Source organism: Musa acuminata, chromosome BXJ2-4 (assembly GCF_036884655.1).
Source record: "Musa acuminata AAA Group cultivar baxijiao chromosome BXJ2-4, Cavendish_Baxijiao_AAA, whole genome shotgun sequence".
Taxonomy (NCBI): Eukaryota; Viridiplantae; Streptophyta; class Magnoliopsida; order Zingiberales; family Musaceae; genus Musa; species Musa acuminata.
The window spans coordinates 23064877-23079698 of NC_088341.1; the positions used below are offsets into that span (position 1 = coordinate 23064877).

Below are 14822 nucleotides of genomic sequence, written 5' to 3' on the forward strand. Positions count from 1 at the left end.
TTCTCATCTTCATCTTATACATTAATATTCTTTAACATATCTCTTTATTTATGAATGGCTCAATCGTCTCCCCCTTTTTCGTAAGATATATCAAGTTTTGACTTTATTTTTAGATCTAGCCGTGATCAGCATTTAGCTTTCTTTTTTAATCTTTTTTTCTCATTCATTTTTTTCGAACTTTGATGTTGAAATTGATGAGTTCGAATCAAACTAACGAGGGTTAACATATCCGAGAAGCTGACGTCTTATAAATTGTGAATTAAACCAGTATATATATAGCTCGGTTCTTTTATAACTTAACAAGATGAGACTAAAAGATTATTATTTTAGTCCTCTATTAATCTCCACCTTACACATGAATGTTTTCTAATAATTCTGTCTTTGGTGCGATACTAAACTTCAAAAGAAGTTGACTGAATTCCATATTAAATTTTATAATTATTCCTATAGATTATAAATTATAGACACATATGTTTCCAAGTTGAGAATATGTTTCCTAAGTAAACAGTTGTAAGTTTTATATGTAATTGAATCTCCTGACATGATAATTACTGGAGAGCTTCTTGATCCGACATGGATCCTCATGATGAACACAGCCTCTGATCTGTCCTGGTTTTGTTTGTTCAATCATGATCAGATTTTGTTCGTGCTATCAGGTCTTTCTCCATTAAACCGGCACAGAAATGTGGTGGCCATCAGGTCTTCCACCACTTTTGAGGAAGATGCATCCTTCATTTGAATCCGTAGATAAAATAGGCTCGTCTTGGATTTCCACCACCTGCTTGCGAAGAAAATGACGTGCGGCATCGAAGGGGAAGGGGAAGGGGACCGATGATACCGATGGGGATGCGAGGCAGGTCGCGGTTGTCGAAGACTGCTGCAGCGTCGAGGTGGTGGGCGGGGCGGGGCGTGCCGGCGCCTACAATTGAAGATGTTGGGCAATCCAACAATTCTGTGGCCGTAAGGTGAGCACTCAACAAGCTCATGATTGCTCCGTGGACTGCCAGTTTCATCGTCCTCTTTCGACTTGTGCTAGTCAACGTTATCTTTTTTATTGATAATATCTAAAAGAATAATCTCAGTGCGAACAAAAAAAAAAAAAAATCTATCGGAAAGACATGAATCTCTTATCAACTAAAAATAAATTTATTTTTTTCTCGAAATGATCATCATCAATAAAAAAGATTTCAAATCGTTTTCTCACGAGTAGAGTGGTCGTCGAACTTAACATCGTCAATATTATTATTGGATCTTCGACACACATACAAGTGTAAGGAAGAATATTATAATAGGTTAACTATCATATCAACTTCGTTTGATCTAAATTATTAATTAAAATATTTAAATTAAAATTAATAATAATATATTTATCACATCTTTATATATAAGTTAATCTTAATATTATCTCTTTTTTTTTAACGTAAGAGCAATCTCGTGCTCGGTGGACTCTTTCTTAGCCACCGTCCCTTCTTCTACTGCGGTGGACTCTTTGCCACAGCCCACTCGACCACTGTTTATAAGTGGAATCCCGCAAAAGTGATGATTTGACTGGAGAAACCGGACAGCCTGGAAACTGCTGTGGAGTTATCGAGACACACAAGCTTCAACTGTTTCCAGGATCTATAATGATGTGAACTGTGATCCTCAGGTTAGTCTCAACCCATCCCCGCGTGTGAATTTCTGATCTACTGATCACAAGCAGCAGTAATAGCTCGTTGATAGAATCCAAAGCATGCCTCCCACACTTTTAATTTTACTTTGTGAAACGTTTGGGCCACGGCGCTCGCCATTGGACCTCGGTTTGATGATGATGATGATGACAGAATAAATCTCAGACCAACATGGACAGTTTCTCTCTTCCCTTCTCCCAAAGCGTCACATATGGGAGGAGAATAATAGCAGGAACTACTGTTTCTGCGCAGGTGGAAGAGAAGATGTCTCTCTCCTCTGCTCTTTCTTGGTTTCGTTTCTGGTTTTCCGATGAGAGTAGCGGTGCAAGGTGCCACCTTTATGGCCTGGCGTTCTGTTAAGGGGAGAAAGGAGCCGTCTTTGGCTATCATTTGACCTCTGCTCCGGTGCGTGATTGAGAAGAGGGGAGAAAGGAGCCAGCCATGCTGGATGGGGTGGCCACGCAGGTGGACTGCGGCTCCCGGCTTTTCCTCGCGCTTCCGGACGACGTGCTGGCGCTCGTCTCCGCCTACCTTCGCCCCCTCGACCTTTGCGCCTTAGCCCTCTGCTGCCGCGGCCTCCGAGCGGCCGTCGCCTCCTCCGAGAAGGCTTGGCTGGCCCAGTGCCGCCGCCTCGGCCCGCCGGCCCACGCCTTGCCTCTCTGGCGCGAGGGCGTGCGATCTTACCGTGCCCTCTGCCGCTTCCTCGCCGCCGTCGCTCCCCTCCTCGGGGTGTGGGTCCACCAGAACCCCGAGCTCGGCAACGTGGTCTCCGTCCTCTGGGGCTTCCTCTCCGTCGTCGGCGTCCGCATCATTCCACAGGAGCTGGGGCCGCTGGGCCTTGACGCCGGTCCTCTGCTGTGGGCACCGGTGTTCGAGATCCTTGCCGACGCCGATGGAGCGCCCTCCTGCTTCTTTCTCCATGGCCGCGGCGATCACGGCGAGGACTGCCTCTACCCCGGCTCTGTCCAATCCATCGACCCCTCCTGCAACATCCTCCTTCTCGAGGTCGACGTCCGTCACAAAGATCCCGCCCTTCCACCGGGCACCCTTCATTTGCCCCGCTCCCAGATCTTCTCGGCCGTTTCTGATCGCAAAGATCCAACCTTGGGGAGGAAACTTCGTTGGTCGGATTCTTCCAACACCATCTCAAGTCCCTCGGCGGCACCTCCATCCCCTCCTTCTATCCCATTTAGCCGGCTGCCCTTCAGCGACCGCCGTCGGCTTCTGGATCAGGTGGCCGGGAGAGTCCGCCTCGAGATCCCCTTGGATCTTGCCACTGCTCCTCTTTTCGATCGGTCTCCTCCATGCGACGACGCCAAGCTGTTGGCCCGTCGATGGTCCGAACTCGTTAACATGCACAAGCAGATCAGCGGAGGACGCATCGATCGGAAAGCGGCCGAACTGGCACCAGGCTTGATCGAGCATGCAGCCACCACTAATGGGGATGTGATTAGCCATCACCAGATCACCGTCTCCGGCAAAAGAAAGGCCCTTGTCTCTGTGGCGGCGTACCTGAGAGATGGATTCAAACAATTCATGAGCAGGTCGAATTCTTCCAAGGTAGCTGGGTTGATATCAAGAAACGGGAATTCTTGGGCGAGCGCCCAGAAGAAGCATGCGCAGCTCCACCAGTTCTTGATGTCCGGCGATGCCGTCGGACTAAGCTTAAGAGCGACGCACATGAGGCTGACCGCGTACAGGGCGTGGCCCGACATGCATGACAACTGGTTTGCTCTCTACAAGCTCCCAATGCAGGTCCCATCTGCCTGCCACGAGCACGCCGGTCTGTGGGCTGGCACCTTCGGCTGGCCTCCGGGGCAGCCTTCCGAAGACAAGCCTGGGAAGGCCTTGTTCTTCTTGTTGCTGTCGTACGAAGAGGTTGAGGGGCGCCCTCTTTTGATCGCAACCAAGATATTGGAAGGAACCCACTATGTCCTCCACCCCAATGGTTCTGCAATGTTCATTGCAAACCTTGACGAGACATCGTCGGATGCATTCCCATGGGAGACGGACAGCGAACCTCTTCAAGTGGAAGTCGAGCAAAGCTACAGCGGGGAGGGCATTGCGAGTGGCTATGGATTTCGGTATCCTGGCTCTAAGCCTGGCTCTTTGTTTGTTCTCCAGAATGGGCTACTTGCATTTGTTTGGAAAGAGTCCAGATCTGTGTTGACACTGCAAAGGATAGACTTGCAAGAGCTTCTGAAGAGAGGAGAAAGAGTGCCAATGCTGCCTCCAGTTGCCAACTTCTCCTATCTCACCAAGTCCTACTCCAATGTGTTTGCAGGAATTCTGAGCAATTCCAATTGTTCATATTGACCAAGGTATGATTGGTCCTCCTGATGCAAATCTTATGCAACTTGTTGGTATTACATGTTATCTTGTTAGCTCAGATTTAAGCTTAGCAGCGTCATGATGTAATCTTTAGCTTCTTACTAAGTTGATTCAAGTTGCATTCACTTCTTAGATTGTGTAAGCATATCGTATTGTTTAAATGATGGCATGAAGTGATTATGCTGCCTAGTTACCCTCTCGTTCTTGTTAATTAGACTGTGTATGAATACTCCGTGAAAATTATTTTTTCCCCTTTTAATGCATTTTGTCAACTTATGTGATATTTGATCCATTTGCAATTAAGTAGCAGCTTATCATAACATCAGCTTTGTGCTTGATTATTTTTTTCACTATTATGCATGGATCTTCAAACTATAAATTTCATGTAATCTTGAATGATGTCTCAAATTTGTGATAGTTCTACATCATTAGGCGCATTACGAGTACAATTCCCTTCACTATAAAATAGAAATACTTAGCTTTGTTGTTGAAAGAGGATCAAGAGGAGTGTGAAAGAGTCTAGGCATACAGGTACTCAAGCAAGTTATACATGCAGGTCTAAATCTTCTAAATTTAGTACACATGTTAGTATTAATACTTTGATGGTCTAAATTTGAGATCTTATATAAAAGAGATATGCTGCCAAGTGAGAAAAAATTGCTTGATTGTGTTGTTGAATGAAGGATAACAAGTCATGAAATCACAAAGATGTGGTGCATTGTGCATCGATATAGAAAGAGAAATACTGACACCGTGAAAGAGGCCTAATTTAGTACCAGACTGCATCATCAGAGAAAAATATAAAGGAAAAATAGGCTAAGGGAGTTGTTACCAAGCAACTTTATTGCAAGATGGTGCTCGGGTCAAAAATATAGTGCTTATGACAAGTATGGGTAGAAAGATTAATGAATCAAACAAAATCATTATCGTTAAAGGGTGAGAGAATTCTTGTATGCACTATTAGGTTGAGAGTGAGAGAAATAATTCACAAATGCACATATCATGGAATTGCTTTCTTCAGAATTTCTTTAAGTATGTTCAGCTCAACTAATACATCAGAAACATTTTGGTGCTGACATTGCAGTCGAGTCTTTATTATTTGCAACAGAGTTTGACGATCAGGCTACCCTTAGGATCTTCCACTACCCTACCCTAGCTAATCCATCTAACAGCTTGAACCTTTGAGATTAGTAGTAATCTAACTCATCATTTTGTCTTGGTAATAGATCATTGTTCGAGGATTTATAGAACACTGGGTTTTATGATTGTAGAGTGAACTCGATGTCAGAAACTAAACTATTATTTGGTGGTTTTAGGTGACTGATTGCGAGGAGGCACTCAAGCTTCCTACGATTCTCAGGTAATGTTTAGGTGTGATAGAAGGATTCTCAAACTCCACGAGCTCCCAGGTGGATTCGACCGCACAGGCTCGGAAGATTGTGCAAATCACCCAGGCAACTTTACATGTTTTGCTTGCTGCTCAGTTGTAGCAGGTTGACATCATGGGGCTACGGGTTGAGGTCAACACTAGGTTAGAACAGTTGAAGTGGTTTGGTTCTTCCACTTCTTGTTGAGGTTTAGATTCATCAGACAGAGAAGAATCTATTAGGCACTGTTCGATTCGTTAGGGCATTCCAGAATCTGGCATCAACGTTAGGTTAGAACAGTTGAAGTGGTTTGGTTCTTCCACTACTAGTCGAGGTTTGGATTCATCAGACAGAAGAATCCATTAGGTTGTGTTGGATTCGTTAGGGCATTGGAATCTGGCAAGAATGTGGATTAGTGATGCCTGATGGAGCATTATTTTGCATCAATCGTCGGTCACTGGAAGCGGCAGGAGTTCATCACCGTTCAGTAAGAGAATGAGACCATCACCGTTCAGTAAGAGAATGAGACCATCACATATAACAGATCAGGTAAGACCGTGAGAATTATTGAGGAGCATCAGAAACATAGAGACCAGAGAAATTAGAGTTGATCCTGATCGTGCCATCTCGCAATGTCTCGAAGAGCGTATTTACGGCCCTTTGAGAAGGAAGGCCAAGCAGCGGCAGCAGCACCGAAGGTATCGATAATCTTTCGGCTAGTTGTTTGATGGGACAATTTATTTGCTACTGCAGACACCAACCAGGGTACGAGAAGTTTTTCTTTTTAATGTATCGTTATCATTATTGTTTTTGTGATGAGGTCCCGATAATTAGCGACTGCATCAGGTCAGGGTTGATTATTTTTCTGCGGCATCGAACTACTTGCTTGATCCTATTTATACACTTCTTTCATTGTTTGCACTCAAGTTTCATTGAGATGCTGTCTAGTTAACGGGGTTACACAAAGGATAATTCTTTATGGACAATTGGGGTATCCAAGAATGTTTCTTTTTTATATTTTGAGTTTTCTAGATTTTGATGTTATAACATGAATTGATCTTGGTTTATCACTAGACAAATTGTCAAAACATTTTGTCTATTAATTTAGATTTTGATGCTAAACTATGTGAATTTGTAAAATCATTTCAAATCCAGTGAAATAGTCACGATTTTATTTATTAACTTGGATTTAAATATTATTTATTAACACACGTATATATATATATATATATACATGTATATACATGTATATATACATGTATATACATGTATATATACATGTATGTATGTATGTATGTATGTATGTATATACATTCATGCATACATACATATACATATACATATGTATATATATATATATACATGTATATACATATATACATATACATACATATACATATACATATGTATATATATACATATATATACATATATATACATGTATATACATATATATGCATGTATATATATATATATGTGCATGTATATATATATATATATATATATATATGCATGTATATATATATATGCATGTATATATATATGTATGTACATGTATATACATGTATGTACATATATACATATACATATACATGTATACATGTATATACATACATATACATGTATATACATACATATACATGTGTATATACATACATATACATGTGTATATACATACATATATATATATATATATATATATATATATATATATATATATATATATATATATATATATATATATATATATATATATATATATATATATATATATATATATATATGAATTCAATTATTTTATCATGAGGTTAGAAAAGCTAGTTAAATTAATGGATCATTTTTTTTAATTAGTTTTTTCCTCTTCAATCTCTTTATCTAATAAATGAGGTTATGAATTTTGCTTATTCCATAAATTGAACAGAAGACACATGAATTATGGCTTCAAACATGAGATCATTAACCTTTTTCTGTATCTTTTGAGTCGAAGAAATCAGACGTATAATCCTAATTCAATCAAATACTATGCACTAATAAAGCATTATATACACATTTCTTCTTTCTTAAGGAAAGAAGAAAAATTAGATTAAGTCAACTTAATTGAAGAAAAAAATATTTTCCTACATTAAGTTTGATAATAATTTATTCGATTTGAATCCGAACCCGATCTAATTTAGAATTCCTTTTCTTTCTATTTGGGCCACCCAACACACTACCAGCCCTGATGGGGGGGCCAACCCACTAGCCCAGCTGTTATCCTGTTCTCGCTGTGAAGGTGGTGATCCAAATCGGCTATTATCCCCTCGTAGCCATGGTGATTTGTATGAAGACTACTTCATGGATCGGCAACAAATCAATCGCAGGGTCTCTGTGCAATAAATTTGTGGGGTTGTCAAAGGAGGACTGCTTCCGAGAAGAAAGCAACCGAGACGAAAGAGATGGAAGGCTTCGAGGCCGGCGGCGCGCGGAGCAGACAAAGTAGCCGATGTGCCGCCCGTCACACCCCATCTCGACACGATTCGACACGGTGGAGGTGGCGGAGGCAGAATGACGGCTTGTCGCATGACACGGAGTCCCACTCCCCATCGGCGCACAACACCCTCCGCCCCCTCCCCACCCAAAGCCCACGTGAACACGCCCCGTCCCTATGCGCTCCCTGTCCCTCTTCCTCTGCAGACCGGCGCCGAGACTTCGTGGCCGAAACTGGTGCACACAGCTAATGCATGCCAAGTGTTTGATGGAATGCAGAAACGGGGATGGACAGAGTTAGACGGCGCTCTTTCATCACCAAAAGGTTTTACGTCAGCCGTATGGCGACGGGTGGTGCCCAGCAGTCGCGACGACTTCAATCTGGATCACGTGAACGGGATCCCGAGTTGTCGCTGTTGCGGAAGAGGGCCGACACTGCACCACCTCGCCGTGGAGGCTACCCACGGAAAGCGGCTGTTGATAATGCCCGGAATTGTGGTTGGGGGAATCAAAGACCGTGTTGTGACTCGGAGGTGGCATGCTATGAATTTTCTGTCCAATTAGTGACCTAAGGGGTTACATGCAAAAGATGCATACACAGAACCCGAAGAGAACCCAAAGGTTGCTCATACAAAATGCCACAGAAAGCTCATAAGTCCGACGAGGCCAATTTGTTGTCAGATGAAACAAAGGACATTGGATTTTATGAGCTCCTGTTGTCACCATGTACACAATCTTGGATTGGGCACTCGGGACTGATGTAACATAGTCCAGCCTTTCTGATAAAAAGGAACGTAGTGCAGACAGAAGCTGTGAGTTTGGAGCTCAGAGAAGAATGGGGTGGCAGCATCAGAAAAGCCCAACTCCTGCCAGATTTTTTGTTGGCAGACTGCAAGATTGAGTGAGAGACCACCATAACCAGCCATGGCCAAGGGCTCCACCACCCACACCCTGTTCTTATCACCACCCAACTGTATACGGCAGCAGCCCGACCTGCTTCTGACTTCAAAAAGACCTCACATCACCTGTTCTTCACTTGTTTGCTACTTCATATCCATCTGAGCACTTAAACTCGGTAGATAGTTGTTCTGCTAGCATCTTAGATTTCTTTAGACGAGACATGCATACACATAATATGATCTTTGATATACAAACATGTGTTCTCAAATTTGGATTTTACCAAACATGAATTATGTGTGAACAATTAAGTCAGAGACGATGCGACTATATTGGTTTCGGAATCGGAATCGATCGAGATTTGGTCCACATTATTATTTTAGGTGTATCTTAGAAAATATTTTAATTCTTCTCTGTATAATATGTCCAACATATCAAGATAAGGCTGTCAAAGAGGTAAAGTTCGGCAAGGGAGTATGTGTGCCTTGAGAAGATTGCAGTAGTCGGAAGGCATGCATGGGGTAGATTGGGACACTGCATGGGAATAACAACAAACACCTTGGGGGCCGCCTCCTGAGACTTCTTGTACTGGCCGATAAACTCGAGTCCGCACCACTTGTTCTTTTATGTTGCTAAGTCCAAACCTCGCATCATAATAATTATTTCTTGAGAGACCTAAACGTGATATACTGTCTCCTCCACAATCAATTTTGTTGCCTTCCATGTTTTGGACGTGTCTGAGACAAGAGGATATTTATGGGCAGGCCCTGGCCAATTGGAGATATATATAGATATATCTCTTGAAAAGTGTTCTTATTTTTAGAATTTTCTGATGATGTCATTTTCTTCCTAATACTTGTAATACTCTTGATTTATTATTGATTTCCACCTCTTTTTTTTTCTTCTCTTTTTCTATTGATTGGTCTGAGCGAACTGGTCCAGTTATAATGATTTTACATCGTGTTTTCGACAATACAAGAAAAGCACTATAACGTAATACAAAGATATTAAATTATAATATAATATTTTTTTAATATTATATCATTATAATATTTTTTTTAATAATATTAAAAAATATATTGTAACATAGCATAAAAATAGTTATATAATTTTTTTATTATTACTAAAAGTATTATAAATAGATCAACTCCAAAAGAGAGAGAAAAGACGTATGTGGATGACTATGATATTCCAAGTATTATGCAACAAGGAATATTCTAAAAATATGGGGCAATTTTTGAAAAAGCTAGAAAAGATGAGTTTTTTCTGGAACTCATGTTATATATAATAGATATCACTTTACAAGATGGGTATTTAAAATAAAAAAATTACTTACTTATTTGCGATATGGAAAATATAATTGACTAACTTCACTGTTTGAAGTATTAATTTTTTTCTTTAATATATTTAATTAAATTAATAATCATGCAATAAACCTATTCTTACTTTGATCTTACAATAACAAGAAAAGATTGTTCTTTTCTCTAGTAGAAGCATTTCATAAGTTCTTCTCTTGAGGATATTATAAGTTACAACCATTTCTTCCTACGCATACATATACAAGAGAGAAAAAATTATTTACTATTCCTAATTGTTTAATTCATAAGTTGCTTCTTTTAGGAAAAAGTTTACATTGCCACTGAACACTTAAAGTAGAATGAGATCAAGCTAGCAATAGGGTTTTCATTTCTTCATCCCATCCGATCATTATGAGTCCAATAAATATGCTATAAGATTAAAGGCAAAACCTAGTAAATTATCAATCCATAATTGATTTTAGGCTCACTCTAGTTGAGCATCTAGTGAAAACAATCTATAAGTTGCTGCATGACAAACAACATTACTCTTAATAGAAAATATATATAGCATAAAATCAAATTATTGTTTATTATATATATATATATATATATATATATATATATATATATATATATATATATATATATATATTATGATAAAGGATACACATGACTCTACTCATGATTATGGTATTCTTCAGATATCCATTCAATAGGAAGAGTATTCTCTCAATAAAATAAGATAATTAAAAAAATTATGTATATATCTTTCATTTAAATACTCTAAGCATCATGAGATATGTTTGGATCTATAAATTTACCGGGATTGGATACATATCCAATTAGGATATGTTGTGGTTTCTTTATTACTAATATCAGCAATGTTACTATACCATGAATTACATATAAATTTTAGTTGACTTTTCACATCCTTTGAAAGCCATCGCTATCATGAACGGATGGCTATAAAATTTATCTATTGTCTTACTACAATAATTCATAGATTGATCTTTTAATTTAGAATGACTCGAACTATTTATCTAATTTAAAATTTTTTTGGTGATAAAAAAGGTGTACACCCAAAAGAACAGAATTTGAGTTAAGGGACTCTAATCCTTCATCTCAATTTTGTGTTAACATGTTATAGAAATATTCTAATAATTAGGCGTTGTATGTACCCTTCGCCCTCCAAAGGCTATCACTGGCGGCGTTTGCCCTTTCTCCAAACCCAAACTATGCTCCATACCCTTTCTATCCCTTCCTTTGTCCTTATCCTGCCTCGCACCCTTACAAATACCTCATCTTGACGCCACATCCTTCTTGTCTCTCTCCTGCGCTCCCTCCAATCACGCACCCAGAAACTACATTCTGCTGTCTCCTCCTCCTCATGGACTGCAATCCCACCTCCATCCTCCTGCGCACTCCCTTGGACCTCAACAAGGAGCGAGACGCTGGCGCCGGCGGCGTCGTCTTCAACTCTTCGGTCCTCGGGAACCAAGCCAGCATACCCAAGGCATTCATCTGGCCGCAGTGCCACAGACCCGCCACCATCGACGATCTCGACGCCCCGGTGGTGGACCTCGGCGGCTTTCTCCGCGGCGACGAAGCGTCGACGGCGCGCGCGGTGGAGTACGTCAGGGCCGCCTGCTCCACCCACGGCTTCTTCCAGGTCGCCAACCATGGCGTCGACGCGTCGCTGGCCCGAGAGGCGATGGACTGCGTTGACGGGTTCTTTAAGCTCCCTCTCTGTCACAAGCTACGCGCCCGGCGGAAGCCCGGTAGCGTGTGGGGCTACACCGGGGCGCACGCCGACCGCTTCTCCTCCGAGCTGCCATGGAAGGAGACCCTCTCCTTTGGCTACCACGAGGCCGGCGGCGGCGACCGCGTCGTCGTCGACTACTTCGCTTCCATCTTAGGCCCTGATTTCGATAGGACGGGGTAAGCCATCGCACCATCTTACGATAAGCACGAATCGGCGAAATCCACTGGCATTGCCGCTGAAGCTTTCTTGTACACCAGGCTGGTTCTTCAGAGGTACTGCGAGGCGATGAAGAAGCTATCGCTGGTGATCATGGAGCTCCTGGCAATAAGCTTAGGAGTGGAAAGAAGCCACTACAGAGACTTCTTCGAGGACAGTTGCTCAATAATGAGATGCAACTACTATCCTCCATGTCAGGAGCCGGAGCTGACGCTCGGCACCGGCCCGCACTGCGACCCCACCTCGCTGACCATCCTTCAACAGGACCAGGTGGAGGGCCTCGAGGTCTTCTCCGCCAACAAGTGGCGGTCGGTCCGGCCGATTCGCGACGCTTTGGTGATCAACATTGGTGACACCTTCATGGTACGTAACCTGCTGCCTCTCTTTCTTTCTATAGACAAGACTAATAGTAGTGGAGACGCCAAAGGGCAAACACCATGGAGTAACAGTGCAGAGTTGCTGGTCGCTGTCTCCTCTTCTTTACTGTTTGCTTGATCACGGTAGGACCAGATGGAAACATTAGCATCAAATAATTAAGCCAGGATTAAGCTCAAAAAAAAGAAAAAAGAAAAAAAAAGACACATACATACATACATACATACATACATCATCAACTACACCAATGCTTGTCTTAGGTTCACAGGATTGAGTATGTGCTAGACGACAGGGTTCGATGTGCAGCGCTCAAAATGATGTGGGTGCGTCCCCGAGAGGGACAGCTGCTTATGTATTTTACGTACCCGTTTTATATGTGCTATGCTATAAAACGTGTTTGGCCCAATTTTACTACGAGTGCACTCAGATGCATATATCCTTTTCTAAGTGATTGAAGCGTCCGACTCCAAAACACTATCGAACAGGACGTGTGTTTTGTATTTAATATCTAATGTCTCAGATATTGTACACTAAAATTCGATCTTTGCAAGTTGGTGTACCTATTCAAAGTTTGCTTTTAGATTTTATAGGAAGCTTCCAAAGAAATTAAAGAGAAAAGAGAGAGAGAGAGAGAGAGAGAGAGAGAGAGAGAGAGAGAGAGAGAACCAAGGAAGAACCTGAATGTTCTATTGCGATGATGAAGAATGGCTCCCATGTCTAATTATTGTATGCCCCCCTGTCTTTGTTCTGCAACATAGGCGTTGTCCAATGGAAGGTACAAAAGCTGCCTGCACCGGGCTGTGGTGAACAGGCATCGGGAACGGAAGTCGCTGGCTTTCTTCGTGTGCCCCAGGGAGGACCGCACCATCCGGCCACCGCCGGGGGACCTCGGCGGCTCGCGGCTGTACCCGGACTTCACGTGGGCGGAGTTCATGCAGTTCACGCAGCGCCACTACCGGTCTGACACGAGGACACTCCACAGCTTCACCAATTGGCTCTCCTCCTCTAACTCCCTCCGCCAGTCCACCTAGAGGTGCAGATCAGGAGGTCACCTGATGCTCTCCGTTCATGTCTTTTCTTTCTTCGTGTACAGCGCATGACAGCAGCGGTAAAGACGAGGGTGATGAACTCATGATTGCATGCAGCACCCATTCTGCATCACATATGTATGGAGAGCTCGATATGATTGGTCGCTTCATAGTGTTTTATGCTTCTGTGTTACAAGTTGAGTTACGCAACTGGATCTGAGGAGGTAAATGCCAAGCCCAGATAAGATCCAAGAGCTCCTCTCGCGAGCTTGTTGTCATGTGCGGGTAGAGAGAGAGAGAGAGAGAGAGAGAGAGACGTTGTCATTGTTAGGGCAGAAGCGACCAACGCGTGTAGTTCGAGGAGGAGATCCAGTATCTCACAAGCGACGACCTATCAAACTCCGAGGTGGGCCACGGAGAGGAACACGATTGTACCAAATATTTGATGAGATGTTGTATTGGCCAACATGCTCCAAAGTCCAAAGTCTTTTTCTGCGCAGGCTGGAACGAGCAAGGGAGGAAGAAGCTGATGCCGTAAGCCTTGGACGCAACCGGGAGAGGCCAGCAATTGGCCTCTCGGCTCCTTTGCCCTTGTCATGCATGCCTTGTATTTTTACCTTGGTTTTGCTGCCTCTTCTTCTTCTTCTTCTTCTTCTTCTTCTTCTTCTGGTGGCCTCACCAATTCACCTTTGGCTTGTCAACAACACATCACATGAAGTCGATAAAAACCTTATACAATGATGCTAAGTGCATATTTGTAGTGATTGCCCACAGAATCCTTCTTGCCTTCAATTATAAAGTGGACTTTACTACAAGAATATCAGTTTACTTGTTGACTGATCACCCTCACATCACGCATCCATGACCATATTCTAAGAGGATATCAATATTTTTATAGAGTGCAGGAAGATTAACTGACGGTCGCATATAGACTCATTTCTCCAATGATGGCTGGCTGGCTGAGTAGATGTCAAGAGAAGGATATAATAATATTGATTTACTTCTTAGAAAACTAGAACTAGTAACAACTGATAATCGAATTTTTTTTCCTGAGTAACATCCATCACAATCCAAACTCAAAATCACAATAAAACAAATATCTTCTAAGTTCTTTGTGGTATTAATCTGATTGTTAACTGTGTGTTGCATGCAACTGAATTGAATCTTGCAGAGAGAGAAGAGAAAGGACTTGCAGAATCAAATCCCTTGTTATATACAAGTATTATACTGTAACAGCCCTACCCTGGCATGAAGATGGACATGATACAAAGTACAAGGAGACAGATCAGACTTTAATCAACTTAACATGTATACGTATGTACATATATGTAGCTTTCTTCTCCCAAAGAAACAGCAGGTTCTACCCACTGATATTGATCATGAGGCTACTGGCTTTGGACGTTTGATGCAAC

General features: G+C 42.1%; 2 protein-coding genes across 2 annotated transcripts; both read left to right on the top strand.

Annotated features, from left to right (window-relative positions):
• Nucleotides 1-1855: 1855 nt before the first annotated feature.
• Nucleotides 1856-6383, top strand: LOC135610126 (F-box protein At5g39450-like). Its single transcript, XM_065104213.1, has 2 exons — nt 1856-3991; nt 5318-6383. Exon 1 carries the CDS (start codon nt 2112-2114, stop codon nt 3984-3986), a length of 1875 nt encoding a protein of 624 aa, XP_064960285.1. The 5' UTR covers nt 1856-2111; the 3' UTR covers nt 3987-3991; nt 5318-6383.
• Nucleotides 6384-11362: 4979 nt separating this feature from the next.
• On the top strand, nt 11363-13578 carry LOC135609051 (gibberellin 20 oxidase 2-like). Its single transcript, XM_065102137.1, has 3 exons — nt 11363-11967; nt 12049-12370; nt 13141-13578. The coding sequence occupies exons 1-3, from the start codon at nt 11417-11419 to the stop codon at nt 13411-13413; spliced, it is 1146 nt and encodes a 381-aa protein (XP_064958209.1). The 5' UTR covers nt 11363-11416; the 3' UTR covers nt 13414-13578.
• Nucleotides 13579-14822: the final 1244 nt, after the last annotated feature.